Source organism: Corythoichthys intestinalis, chromosome 5 (genome assembly GCF_030265065.1).
Source record: "Corythoichthys intestinalis isolate RoL2023-P3 chromosome 5, ASM3026506v1, whole genome shotgun sequence".
In the NCBI taxonomy this organism is placed as follows: domain Eukaryota; kingdom Metazoa; phylum Chordata; class Actinopteri; order Syngnathiformes; family Syngnathidae; genus Corythoichthys; species Corythoichthys intestinalis.
The window spans coordinates 33,157,526-33,171,453 of NC_080399.1; the positions used below are offsets into that span (position 1 = coordinate 33,157,526).

A 13,928-nucleotide genomic window follows, 5' to 3' on the forward strand; every position below is an offset into this window, starting at 1 on the left:
AGTAGGAGCTAGCACACACCAATTTGGTTTAATTGTGATTCTCTGCAGACTTGGACTCTGAAGCTAAAAGAAGCCAGGCATGAAAAACACCTGGAGACCTCTGAGGGAGCCTGTCAGACAGATGAGACGCAAGTTAACTGTATGACTATTACCACTGAAGAGTTGGACGCCAAGCTCAGGATTCAAAGAAACCAGCTGCAAATGGAAGCTGACAAAGTTCAGCGGCAAGCAGTGGAAGAAGCCAGGAAACAAACCCTGAAGGAGACTCAAGAGAAACATCTGGAGGACTTGGCCGTTAAGGTTAGTATGCCAAAGCATGTAAATCATTCATGAATCACCATGTAGCGGAGAACTGGGTTGGTTGTCGCATTGGTCAGTTGTCACACTTAGGCCTGTCGCGATAACAAATTTTAGTGGGCGATAAATTATCTCATAAATTATTGCGATATGCGATATTATTGCGCCCCCCCCCCCCCCCCCCCCAAAAAAAAATTAACCAATTTACAATAACGCAGTGAGAATACAGTATATATTTATAGACCAACAACACCCATTTAAACGCAATAAATGTTTTCTTTTAAATTCAAAAATACCTTTTAAGAAATCACACCTAAAAACAATAGACCATGCCTCTTTCAAGTAAAATACAACAATATTAATACCGCACAGAAACACATAATAAATAAAATGTCTTTTTTCGAGAAAAAATAAAATTGCACTTAATAACCGAAGCATTTAGGCACATATGTATAAAGTTGCAGTAACAGTAATTTCACTTCAACAACAACAGAGAAAAATAGACTAATTAAGTTGCAGTAACAAAAATTTAGCTCCAAAAGGTATCAAATAACACTAAACAGAGGTTAAACGGTCTCATTTCTTCAGCAATGTAGCAGATTTCACTTTCCGTGAGGGAACCTATTTTGCACGGTGTCATCTGTATTTCTCACATCAGGCGAACACCTCTAATTGTCAATTAACGTGACGAGGAGGCTCCGCTTGTTGTGATGCAGTTTTCCTACTAAGCAGTGAAAACTGGAGAGGGTGATAGTGTTTCAAATGAGCATGTAGATTTTTTCTGTTGGCCATCTTTGTTGAAACAACCTCCAGAAACATTTTGCTGACTGGTTCGTCCTCTTCCTCACTCCGCTCACTCATTGCTGTGGGCCGACAGTGCACTCGGCCCTGCCTCCCTCCATTGAATGACAGTCACTCAAACTCAAATATATAAAACGAACATACCCAGAAGTCAATAAAACAGAGTGAGTCCTCATCCCAGCATGTTGCGTAGTTGGCAACAAGGAAGCTGAACTTTAAACAGCGCTGTCAAGTACGTCTGCCACACATCTGCCGCAAGTGCGTACGCACGCGTGCGTGCACGTGCACGCGAGGCGATAAATCGCAGCGGGAAAATTACCGTCTTCATTTTTATATACCGCGCGATAAATGGAATTATTGCATATTGCGACAGGCTTAGTCACACTTGCTATAACTCGCCTACCATAGGGCGGTGTTGCGCAATATTACAGAGTTTATGCGGGTCATTAAAAGGCATTTAAAGTCATTAAACGGGTTTTGTCAAAATTCAGGCCTTAAAAAGCATTAAACTAAATGTTCAAAGCATTAAAAATGATGTAAACTTGATGGTTAAATAAACGTTTTTACATAATTTATTAGAGTTGTGTGATATTATCAGGTGCAGTAGCTGATAATAATCAGCTGATAAAAGCATTTTAAAACTATTTTGGACAATGTCGCTATTGGTTTTGGGCCAACATGCATGTTGCCTTCAAAGTGAATGTAGAAGCCATTTACCTTTGTACAAGGGCTGGTCACAGCTTAGGACCACAGTTATGCATATTGACCTTATTGGCACTTTGCGCTTGCACTTGATTAAAAAAATAAATAAAACCAAAAAACTGATGGTTGCGTTATTTTGATTACAACAATAAATATAGTGGTAAAGTATTGGCACTTTTCACATAACTTTAGTTGTAGTTGTTAGGGATGTCCCGATCCATGTTTTTGCACTTCCGATCCGATACCGATATTGTTTTGCACTTCCGATCCGATACCGATACTGGCCGATACCGGCCTATCTGAGCATGTGTTCAAGTTTAAAGTTATTTAACCTCCTTACTTAGTTGTCAGACTCATGTTGAAAAAGGTTTTAGTACTCTTGATAACAACTAGCCAGCTGAATTAGGTGAGTTTGAATAACACACAACAGTTGGTAACAAGAAACGGACCTGATTATTCAGTGACAAACACAAATATTATAAATAACAAACAGAAATGGCATAGTCAGTCAGTAAAACGTGCAAATAATATTGTAAACTGTCTTAAAAAAGCAAAACACACAAACAACCTCAGTGGAAAATCCCACAAATCCCCCAAGCTATTAGATGCTTTTAATGTTTCGTGCATTAGTTACAAAAATTGTATAAAAAGACTCTCAGGTTTAAATAAACAACTATTTCAGTATCAAGTTAACATTTTAAAACAGTAAATAAAATACTCAAGTCCCCATTCTGTATCAGCAGCTTTAAACTACATTCAATTCATTTAATTTTGCAAATCAACTGTTAAAGTTGTTAAAATTGCTCCCATTATTCCATAATTTCTCTTCTGTCTACTTTCAACATGTGAAAGTTTTAAAACTGTTTTGAAGATAGATTCAAGTCATGATTTTGCCGATTTATGAGTATTTTAGATAAAAAGTTAATTAGGTTCGCTTGGAAGGTTCACAACAGCCTATTAGGGAAGTCTCCTGCTTTAAGATGGCGGCTGTTTACTAACGCAACTAGTTTTCAATACTTCAGTGTTGCTAACGCCGTCGAGTCTGTCATTTTGCATCTAGTTTTATATAAGTTATGATATCTATTATCTACAGTAAAACGATGTTGACATAGTTTGTAGCGGCTGTCAGCAGCAGTCAGGTATTCTTGTGTTTTTTATCCAGCGGCATGAGTTGAGCTAAAGCCGTGAGTTGAGCATTGGCATTACCCGGGTCGATGACAAGCATGATGTTTACTCTTGGGACGCAATGCGGTCCGATTCTCATTGCGTCCCGAAGACCGCGCTGTGTATTTGTTCCGCTTTACTTGATATATTTCAATAATCGGAATTTGGATGTTTGTGAATCGTTCTCGAATCTTCCATGGCCGAATCGCTCAAGGATGTAATGACTGCTGGGCATGTTGTACCGTGGTTTTAAGTGTTGGATGGTGCGTCTTTACTCACGAGAGATAATGGCTCGTCATCCAGAATGAATTCTTCGGCAATGACTCTTGTTATTCCCTGGGCTTTGGGACTGTCGAGTGCCAGTTTGTCACGCATAGCAAAAGTTTCTGCCAGTGTTAGTTGCGTAGGCATAGGTAGATCGAGTGGGAAGTCAAGAGCTTCTCCTTTATGCTTAGCTCCTTCTTCACCACAACGAGCCGGTGCAGAGTCCGCATCACTGCCGACGCTGCACCAATCAGCCTGTCGATCTCCCGGTCTGTCTACTCTCACTCGTGAACAAGACTCCATGATACTTGAACTCCACTTGGGGCAGAATCTCATCACCAACCCGGAGCGGGCACGCCACCCTTTGCCGACTGAAGACCATGGTCTCAGATTTGGAGGTGCTGATCCTCATCCCAACTGCTTCACACTCTGCTGCAAATTGCTCCAGTGAGAGTTGAAGATCATGGCTTGATGAACTCAACAGCACCACATGATCTGCGAAAAGCAGAGATGCAATGCTGAGGTCACCAAACCGGACCCCCTCAACGCTTTGGCTGCGCCTAAAAATTCTATCCATTAAAGTTATGAACAGAATCGGTGACTAAAGGCAATCTTGGTCAGGGCAATCTTGGTGGAGTCCAGCCTTACTGGCAGCAATGCACACCAAACTCTGGCACTGGTCATACAGGGACCGAATAGCCCTTAAAAGCGGGCTCAGTACCCCGTACTCCCGAAGCAACCCCCACAAGACTACCCGAGGGACTCAGTCGATTGCCTTCTCCAAATCCACAAAACACATGTAGAACGGTTGGGCAAACCTCCGATGCACCCTCGAGGACCCTGCAGAGGGTGTATAGCTGGCCCACTGTTCCACGGCCGGGACGAAAACCACACTGCTCCTTCTGAATCAGAGATTCAACTTCCCAACGGACCCTCCTCTCCAGCATCCCTGAATAGACTTTACCAGGGAGGCTGAGGAGTATAATTGGAACACACCCTCCGGTCCCCCTTCTTAAAAAGGAGCGCCCCCCCCCCCGGGTCTGCCAATTCAGAGGCACTGTAGAGGTTTGTCAGCCCTGACAGCCCCACAACATCCAAAGCCTTTTGGATCTCTGGGTGGCTCTCCTCCAACCCCGTGGCCTTGCCACCGAGGAGGTTTCCAACCAACTCAGTGACTTCGACCCCAAAGAAAGGAGAGCCGACCTTTGAGTCCAATGACTCTGCTTCCTCGAAGAAGGCATGTCAGTGGAATTGAGGGGGTCTTCGAAGTATCCTTCCCACCGACTCAGGATGTCCCGTGTCTAGGTGGGCAGTACCCAATCTCCACTATACACAGTGTTAATGGTGCACTGCTTTCCTTTCTTGAGGCTGGATGGTGGACCAGAATTTCCCCGGATCCATACGGAAGTCCTTTTCCGTGGCCTCGCCGAACTCCTCCCATGTCAGAGTTTTTGCCTCAGCGACCGCCGACGCTCCATTTTGCTTGGTCAGCCGGTACCTGTCAGCTGCCTCTGGGGACCCGCCAAAAAAGCCCAGTAGGATTCTCTTCAGCTTGACTGCATCCTTTACCGCTTGTGTCCACCATTGGGCTCGGGGATAGCCGCTATGACAAGCACCAACCACCTTACAGCCACAGCTCTGATCGGCTGCCTCAACAATGGAGGCACTGAACATGGCCCACTCGGACTCAATGCCCCCCACCTCTCCTGGGACAAGGGCGGCGGAGGGTGTTGGAGCTTTTTCTGACAGGGAATTCTGCCAGACGTTCCCAGCAGACCCTCACAATATGTTTGAGTCTGCCAGGCCTGGCCAGCATTTTCCCACGCCATCAGAGCTAACACACCACCGGATTGTGATCAATTGACAGCTCCGCCCCCATCTTCACCCGAGTGTCCAAAACATGCGGCCGCAAATCCGATGACACGACTACAAAGTCAATCATCGAACTGCGGCCTAGGGTGTCCTGGTGGCAAGTGCACATATGAACACCCCTATGTTTGAACATTGTGTTCTTTATGGACAAACCGTGATGAGCTCAGAAGTCCAATAACAGAACACTGCTCGGGTTCTGATTGGGGTTCCTTTCAATCCCGCCTCTTCCAGGTCTCACTGTCATTGCCTACGTGAGCGTTGATGTCCCGCAGCAGAAAGAGGGAGTCCCCAGAGGGAGTGCTCTCCAGCACACCCTCCAAGGACTCCAAAAAGGGTGGGTATTCTGAGCTGCTGTTCGGTGCATAGGCACAAACAACAGTCAGGATCCATCGCCCCACCAGATCGCAGAGGGAGGCTACCTTCTCGTCTACCAGGGTAAACCACAATGTACAAATTACTGTTTAAAAAAAAAAAAAAAAAAACTTGGGAAAATTGTTAAATCCAACCCAAGACATTGTTTTACTGTAATAAATGACTGTTAAATTCATGAAAAAGTAAAAATTGTGCCAACCAACCCCGTTCTCCCCTACATTTTTCAAGTACCTGGTAAACAAAGTGTGCACTTTTCAGGTTGAAGATGCAGTGACCAGGGCCTATGACCGCTGGATTGAGGATTTGACTTCATTACCAGAATATCAAGCCTCTCTTCAAAGAGAGAGGGAGAAATGGGAACAGCTACAAAAACAATCCCTGGAAGAAAAGGTATAGAAAAATTTATAGTTTGACTTTTGCAGCAACATTTTAAAATTACTCTTACTACTTAATGAAAATGTGTCAGATATGGCAACCTCTGATAGCGGTAGAGCAACATGAAACACTCCTTGGTCAAAACTGTGGGACGGTGGAGGAACTCCAAGCGAAATTGGTGACACTCCAGAGGCAACTGGACCATTTAAGGAGGGAGCAAGATGCTCTGCTGAAAGCTGAACTCGCTGGAGCTCGAGCAGCCTGGAAAAGAGACAAACAGAAAGAAATCTCAGCTCTCCAAACACGCAGCGAGGAATTGTACCAAAGAAAACTACAAGAGGAGTGCAAGAAGATGGAGTTGGCTTTACTGCAGGCCAGAGACAATGCTGATGCCCAGAGGAAGGAGCTTCTCCTGCAAATGGAGGCTGAGCTTCAACAGACAATAAGTGCGAGAGAGGACAAGTGGAAACATCAGCAAGCTGAGAGTGAACAAGCCCAGAGACAACAGATGAGGGAAGATTTCCTCGCGGAACTTCAGGCTGGCCTGGCAGAGGTCCAGGCGCAGCTTCTTGGGAGTTCCGGGACCGTCGAGGGCGACGGAAACAGACTGTCTGAAGGGGCAGTGAAGCACTTGATTCAAACTTGCTGCGTAGACATTGTTGACCGAGCGGTGTCCCAGGCCAAGAAGGACTGGAAGAAAGTAAGTTTTCATCTGTTAACTCACTGGCTGCCATTAACGAGCAGGGCAATTAAACATGATCATTCAATGCTAGCCATTCCAGTTAAAATGGATTAGACTTCCATTGCCGTAAGTGGTTTTCTTCAATGATATTTCATTTCCTTCCCAACAGATAAGTGAGGCTCAGTTGAGCTGTGTGTTACGGGAAACTCAACAACGGCATGAAAGAGAAATCAGTGAGATGCAAAGTAAGAACTACTTCATTGCTTTTCTGCTGTGTTGAAAGTCAAATATTTACTGTATTTTTCAGACTAAAAGGAGCACTCTCAAAATCATTCACTCCCAAAAAGTGCACTTTATAATACAGTGTACCTTTTTATGAATTCTGGTTGTGCTTAATGACGTTTAACCTATTTTGTTGGAGCATAAGTGTATTCTACTACTGTAGTAAAGTGTTCAAGAAACGCACTTATCAAACCCATAAATCATGGGTGTCCAAACTTTTTTCTCCAAATGCCGCTTTCATATAAAGGATGCAAAGACAAACTTAAAATCCTTCCACTTTCATTTGTTAGAGGATCGGAATCGGATAAAATAGGATTGGGTTTTCAAAATACATTTACTGTTTGTTTTTTTTGTTTTTTTAAAGAATTAACTCATTGGCGGCGTGCTGTCAATGAAACATGCATGATCACTCAATGCCAGCCTTCCTAGTTCAAATGAATTTGATGGCTGTAACTGGCAATGACGGTCAATAATTTAAGGGCTAAAAGCAACAAAATAAGAGGTTTAAGGATATTGTGTGTGTTTTTTTTTTTTTTTTTTTTTTTTTCACTACAGAAACAAACTTTGTAGAGCAAATAAAAAATGTCCAGTGACCGCAAATAAATTTATCAATTTATCCCATGGGATTATTTTTCATATAAATTCTGAATCCAGTTTCCAACATTGGTTGGCAATAATGACAACATCGTTTAGGTGACTTGCGCTATCTAGTGTTAAAGATGGATAGTGCAAAAGAATGTCTGAATTTAATTTTGTGGCCATATTCAATGTTTTCATAATTTTCTGTGAGCCAGTAAAAAAAACTTTGGCTCATAGTTAGAACACCCCCATCATAAATAAAACTAATAACATATAAATTATTCCCCCAAAAAATATGTTAACAAGTTACAAACGCAGTACATTGATTTACTGGATACAATATTTTATTAGATGCATAATGCATTGATTCATTATGAGGTGGTCATAACCAGGTGCGCCTCGTGTATGAAAATAAACTCATTTATAGTGTGCTTCATTGTCAGAAAAATGCCATTGTACGATAAAACACGAGACTAGACCAGTGGGTCAAGAATTTACACAGCGCTGTACTCTATGCTCTGTAGGCTCTTTGGCCCAGATGGGAGGGCAGGCTTGCGGCAGCAAAGAGTGCATGGATACCACCAGTAAACTGAAGAAAGACAACCAGGAGCTGCAGAAGCGTTTAGAGAAAGCTTGCCGGCACCTTCAGCACAGCGTCCTAGAAAACAAGAAGACCGTGCAGAAACTCAAAGGTTATTGCTGAAATGGCAGTTAAATATTAATGGACATTTGTAGTTGATATGTTTTTTTCCCCTAGATGAGCATGAGAGCAGATTCCAAAAGGCAAAGTCGGAACACCTGCTTCAACTGGAAGAAGTAAGGCGAAGCGAAGCTGCTGGGTAGGTGTTGATTTTACAGGCTAGCTATCGTCATTGTTTACCACGGGCCAGCATTAAATGAGTCATTTGCACCTCTTTATTTCTCATAGAAAATAAAAATTGACAGCCACAAAAATAACACTGGATATGACTGGGGAGGGAGTGTGTTGCATTTAGGCTAAAGTTTAGTCTATTCATGCAAATCGATTAAAATGACTCTCCAATCATTTGATGATGTTTCTAAATACATGAAACATGTTTGGGAATGCTTAAAACATGCAGAGACTGAGAACAATTGATTGCTGCGTTATAGCAAGAAAGTCTTGTTGCCAACATTCCCATTTCCCCCAAATACAACATTTACCACATAGATGTGTTTTATGTTATTTGGGGGTTTTTTTAGGTGGGAAAAATGGCTTGCCGTGAGCAATACAATCTTGTCACAATACTGAACCCACTAAATTTCAATTGAATAGTAGCTGACAGTATTCATCCACTGCTGGTTGTTAATTAACAACAAGCTTTTCTTTGAACCAAATCATTTATTTATGTTGGCTACTTGACATCCACTGGAGTGTCCCCTTAAGAAATAGACAAGTTATGGCTTACTTTTTGATCGGAAGAACAACGTTGACCTCCCCAGTATAGACGCCACACAGGCATGTCAGTAAGCTGGTGCTGGTTTATGTGTCTTGATATCCATGGTCTTCCTTTGTGCATGTTGTCCAGAAATGGCAAGGCAAACATGCCAAATGTGCCTCACGAGCCATAGATGCATAAAAAAGCACTTGATACACGTGAAGCAGCTGTTGGCGCTTTGTTATAAAGTACACAACTGGATACTGCTATCTCAATGGTTGATACAACAGCTGTATCAACTTTTGTTCGAGATGTATACATATGTCAATATGAAGCATGTGCAGGTTGACTTTTGTTTCCAGCTATGTAAATGTGATGTTGTGTTTTAAGAACTTTAAACCATCAACAAAACCTTCAATCGGGCCTGGAAGAGATGCAGCAGCAATACATGAAGACTGTTGAAAGAATCAGAGGTTGGAGCTCTAACCTTTTTCCCCTTTGAAACCATTATTGCACATACTGTATATTCAATAGAAAAACTACCATAATTTTCGGACTATAAGCCGATATTTTTTTTCTTTCATTTCGAATTCTGCGGCTAATAGTCCATTGCGGCTTAGTTGTTGATATATTTGTGTTGATAGGTAACACTTTGTTTCACAGCAGCATCATAAGACAGTCATAATTATAATGAATGCTGTGTGTCATGTTATAATTATGATGGTCTTATGATACCACTGTCAAATAAAATGTTAGCAGTTAATATCTTTTGGTGTAAATAATTCATAATACAGTGAAGACAACTCCAGTTTATAGTCCGGTGTGGTTTATCTATGAACAAATACTGATTTCATGTCAAATTTGGTGGGTGACGGCTTATAGTCAGGTGTGGCTTTTAGTCCAACAATTACAGTAACCTAAACTCTTTCTATGAACTGCCTATTTGCAGGAGATACGCTGCGTTACCTCAGAGAAAGCCGTGACCGAGCAGCTGAATTGATTCGGAATGAGGTCCAAAAAGAGAGGAAGGACACAGCACGCAAAATGAGACACTATTACCTGACGTGCCTGCAGGAACTGCTGGAAGACGGTGGTAAAACCACAGGGTAACACGGCGTCAACTTTCTTTGAACTTAATTAGAGGTGGTCAATGCGCTGAAAGGAAAGACTATCCCTTTATCATGTGCATCCCAGCGGAAACAATCTTGTTTAATAAATTGAAAAAAATTAAAACTATGTATAAGAGGAATCTACATAAATAAAGCGTTAAAGGCATGAAAAATGTTCACAAATAGAATTTTTTATTTTTTTCTAATTTACATACTTTAACAGGATTTTATTTTTTCCTCATTGGCCAATAACAACAACACAGAACAGAAAGTCCTTTGTTCGAATATCTAAACATTAAACTATTAAGAGTCCATACCTTAGAGCAGTACTTCTCAAATAGTGGGGCGCGCCCCCCCCCAGGGGGGCGCAGAGCGATGCCAGGGGTGGCGCGTGTGACCTCGGGAACATGCTTTTTTTTTTTTTTGCCGTACTAGAATAAAGTGTACTTGTACATCCACTCGGTGGGTGGCAGTGGCGCTTTCATTTTCAAAGTGCGCGCAGTATTTTTGAAGTAAGCAAGAGCACACGGAAGTGACTCATGAAGAGCTGGAGAGCTGTGCGCCGTTTTCGAAAGCAGTTTTCCGGCCGGACTCACGCAGCGACCCACTGTCTTCTCCGGTTCTCACGTGTCCGACCGAGAAGTGCCATTTTCGGCTTGGGATCGTCACCACGACCGCCCTCACCTACGGTTCTCCCTCGGTCGCCTTTTGGCTTTGACATTTAATACAGTGGTAGATGAGGAAAGACCACTGTTTACTGGGTCTAAAAATGATTATAGCGGACAGCCGGAAGCCAAATGAATTGAGACGCCACTTAAAGACATTAGACCCCAATCTCATTGATAAGCCGCTTGGTTGTTTTTCAGCGAAAACGTGCCGAATACTGCCAACAATCGTCCCGCTTTGTCAGTGTTATATCAGTAAACCAGTGAGCACTGTTAGCATGCTCAGTGCTAAATAACCCCACACCATTGCAAACTGGAGGTGATACTGTGAGCAGCAAGCAGCGAAAATAAAAACTTTCCTTCCTTTGGCCCCCCTTTCTATTCAGTTTTGTTTTTTTCTGTCAAATTTTTTGGCATATGGTCCTCATGAGTTCATGTTTCTAATCAATTTGAACTTGTTATTATTTACTGATTTTATTTTTCAGTATCAAATGGTCAAAAATTTACCTTCAGTGTATTTTTACAGTTTGGATGTGACTTTTTTTTTTCTTTTTTTTTTTTAAAATTCAGGCAAATTGATGCGCGTTAAGTGTTTTCTGTTACAAACAAAAACATTTTAATAAAGTTATACTTTATAAGTTGATCTGTTATTTTCTCAAATAGAAAAAAAGGACACAATGTGAGGCAGAGGTGTACTAATAATAGTAATATTATAGACAAATGATACTATTTACAGTGGCGGCAGAGTTTGGAGGGGGCGTGAAACATTTATGTTTTCCTTGGGGGGTGTAACAGAAAATAATTGAGAAGCACTGCCTTAGAGTAAAAATGGGAAAACAACAAAAACGGCAAGCTGGGAATAGCAGGCAAAAACATAATTAAAGGAGTGCAGAACAATGAAAGCTATACAAGGGAGAAAGTACTATATTACACAAATGCCCTCGTCAGCATGGCAGAAACATTGTCCTATATGTCAAGTTTTTAATGTTTGCTGCCCAATAATAGGTACATGTTAGGGAGAGCCATTCCACCTAATTTTTTGGGTCTTTGTAGTGTCTGATAGCGCAGCCTAGGTTTCTTTTTATTCCATATAAAATCTGTAATAAGGCTGTCCACAGATTTGAAAAAGAAAGAGGAAGAAAAATCGGAATACACTGGAACAAATAAAGAAAACTGGGGAGAAGATTCATTTGAACCGAGTTTATCCGGGCCGGAACGGAGAGATTAAGCAAGGACCGTCTTTTTAAGTCTTGTTTAAGTGTACAAGCAGCGAGTTAAAATTCATTCTACGAAGGTTGCTCAATGTGTCCGCCACATAAATTCCAAGATAGACAAACCTTGATTTCAACACTTTAAATGGAAAGTTTTCTAACGGATATCTTTTGGCTAGCTGATTTACCGGAAATATTTCACTCTTCCCTAAATTCAATTTATACCCTGAGATTTTAGTAAGATCCTTTAAAACGGCAAGTGTTGCAGGAATGGAACGAGATAAGTCAGACAGAAATAACAGAAGCTCGTCCGCATAAAGCTCCACTCCATGTCGTACTATGGAGAAGAACTTAATGCATAGGCCCTGTCTCCCCTTGTGAGTGATGTGCAGTTTTTTCATGATTCTCTGATTTAAAAAAAAAAAAAAATTTTTGTGAGTATGGGTGTTTCTTTCTCAGTTCTGCTTCCTATAAAAGTAACTTTATCTTAAGCCCAGGAATCGCTCTTATGTACTAGTAGCCACTCTGGTTGCCAATTTTAGGGCTAAAGATGATACCCATCGATGGGCTGCTAGAGTACCTCTCAGAGTTCTCCTTCCTGAGCCTTGTGTTCTAACTGGAACAAAAGTTGCATCAAACTTTTTCTTGCGTTTAAGTTGCATTAATATCTTCAACAATAAAAAAAAAAATGCATTGTTTAACGCTGACAATTTGTGTGTGTGAAACTACAGTATCTGCACTTGGGCATGGGCATTAAATTAGTATAAAGTGGCGTTAAAAGCGGCATTAAAAATAATTAAATGAGATTTGCTGATACCTGTTGAAAGCTTATTTGACTTCTTTTCCATCATAGTTATTTTTTGTCATCTACAGGGCTGAAAAAATAATAATGAATGCTGCCAGCAAGCTAGCAACTATGGCGAAAGTACTGGAGACACCTATGAAAAATAAATCTGGAAAGAATCACACTTTACCAAGTGAGTGTTGTCAAAAGGTGTTTTCCCCAATCCTTCAAAATTCTAAGACTGCTTTGTGTTAACAGCTCAGATGGCAGTTGCGTCTACCACTGGCCCCTCTCTGATAAGTCATAATTCTTTGAGGAACCCATTGACTAAAGCGCATGACGTCATAACGGAAGATCGAAAAACGACACTGGCGCGGACTAAATTCGTAAGCAAGCAGAACATAGGTACAGGAGAGACTTCGAAGGACGCACAAATCTATCCTCAAAAAGCGGCCACAATTACAAGGAGCAAGCAGGAGTTTCCGGTCCGAGATGATAAATGCACTGACTGGAGCTTGACCACCAGTGACTCGGACAGCGTCCACATCACTCGAGCATCCTTCTCGGGAAGGAAAGTAGAATCAGTGAAGCCGTTCTCCATCTCTGCCACTGACTTTGGTGGTCTGAGCCCAAATGCATCTGACCTGACAGTTTATAATGACATAGCTCAGGAGACTAAGACACAGCAGCAAACCTTCGCCCCCGAAGCAAAGATGAGCTCACACAGAGAGCCCACGCCAGGCTCAGAGGGAGACAAACGACGCATGGCGTTTACCAAGCCACCGTTGTTGGAGTTGATACAGCAGGACAGCGGCTTTGACAGCCCATTCAATCACCCAAAATGTCAATGACCTAAAAGCAACATGTCAGAGTTGTGTCGTTTTTAAGACTGTTCTATGTTTCAAGTCATGTTTTCAAATGGAGGGGATTCATCCTCCCAAAAAGTTTCAAAAGGTCAAAATTCATAGGTCAGCTTCAAATATTTACACCTATGGATGGATGGATTTCATGCTTGCTGTTTAGCCAAGATTATTTTCTATTCCTGTGTTGTGTGTTTTTTTTAATATACCAAGTTAGTGTATATTGTTTTACAGTTTTGTCTTGCATTTTAATAAATTATCTATTTTACACTAAGTTAAGAAGAGTGCCATATCAAATGGCGTGAATGTTTGGACATCAATGGCAGTCAAATATAACAAGGTATCAATGTACTAAGTTACAAATGGAGCAGCGACTTAACCCTTTCAGGGACATGGTCACTACAGTGAACATCTATTCAAAATTGATCAGCGGTGACTCATGTTAATAAGCCAGAGACGTATTCTGCGCTTGATGGCAATACGTCGGCACCTGGGAATTATCAAATTATTAG

The 13,928-nt window shown here is 41.7% G+C and overlaps 1 protein-coding gene across 8 annotated transcripts in view; it reads left to right on the top strand.

Moving 5' to 3' along the window:
* The window catches only part of cep152 (centrosomal protein 152), a 27,596-nt gene extending 13,890 nt beyond the window's left edge, over nt 1-13,706 (top strand). For all 8 annotated transcript variants that reach the window (XM_057837067.1, XM_057837062.1, XM_057837064.1 and 5 more), the window contains 10 exons: nt 49-300; nt 5,731-5,862; nt 5,939-6,547; nt 6,699-6,774; nt 7,915-8,082; nt 8,148-8,229; nt 9,178-9,260; nt 9,737-9,893; nt 12,646-12,749; nt 12,815-13,706. In XM_057837067.1, coding sequence (XP_057693050.1) covers nt 49-300; nt 5,731-5,862; nt 5,939-6,547; nt 6,699-6,774; nt 7,915-8,082; nt 8,148-8,229; nt 9,178-9,260; nt 9,737-9,893; nt 12,646-12,749; nt 12,815-13,407 — 2,256 coding nt within the window. In that variant the 3' untranslated portion in view covers nt 13,408-13,706. The remainder of the gene's footprint in view (nt 1-48; nt 301-5,730; nt 5,863-5,938; nt 6,548-6,698; nt 6,775-7,914; nt 8,083-8,147; nt 8,230-9,177; nt 9,261-9,736; nt 9,894-12,645; nt 12,750-12,814) is intronic.
* Nucleotides 13,707-13,928: the final 222 nt, after the last annotated feature.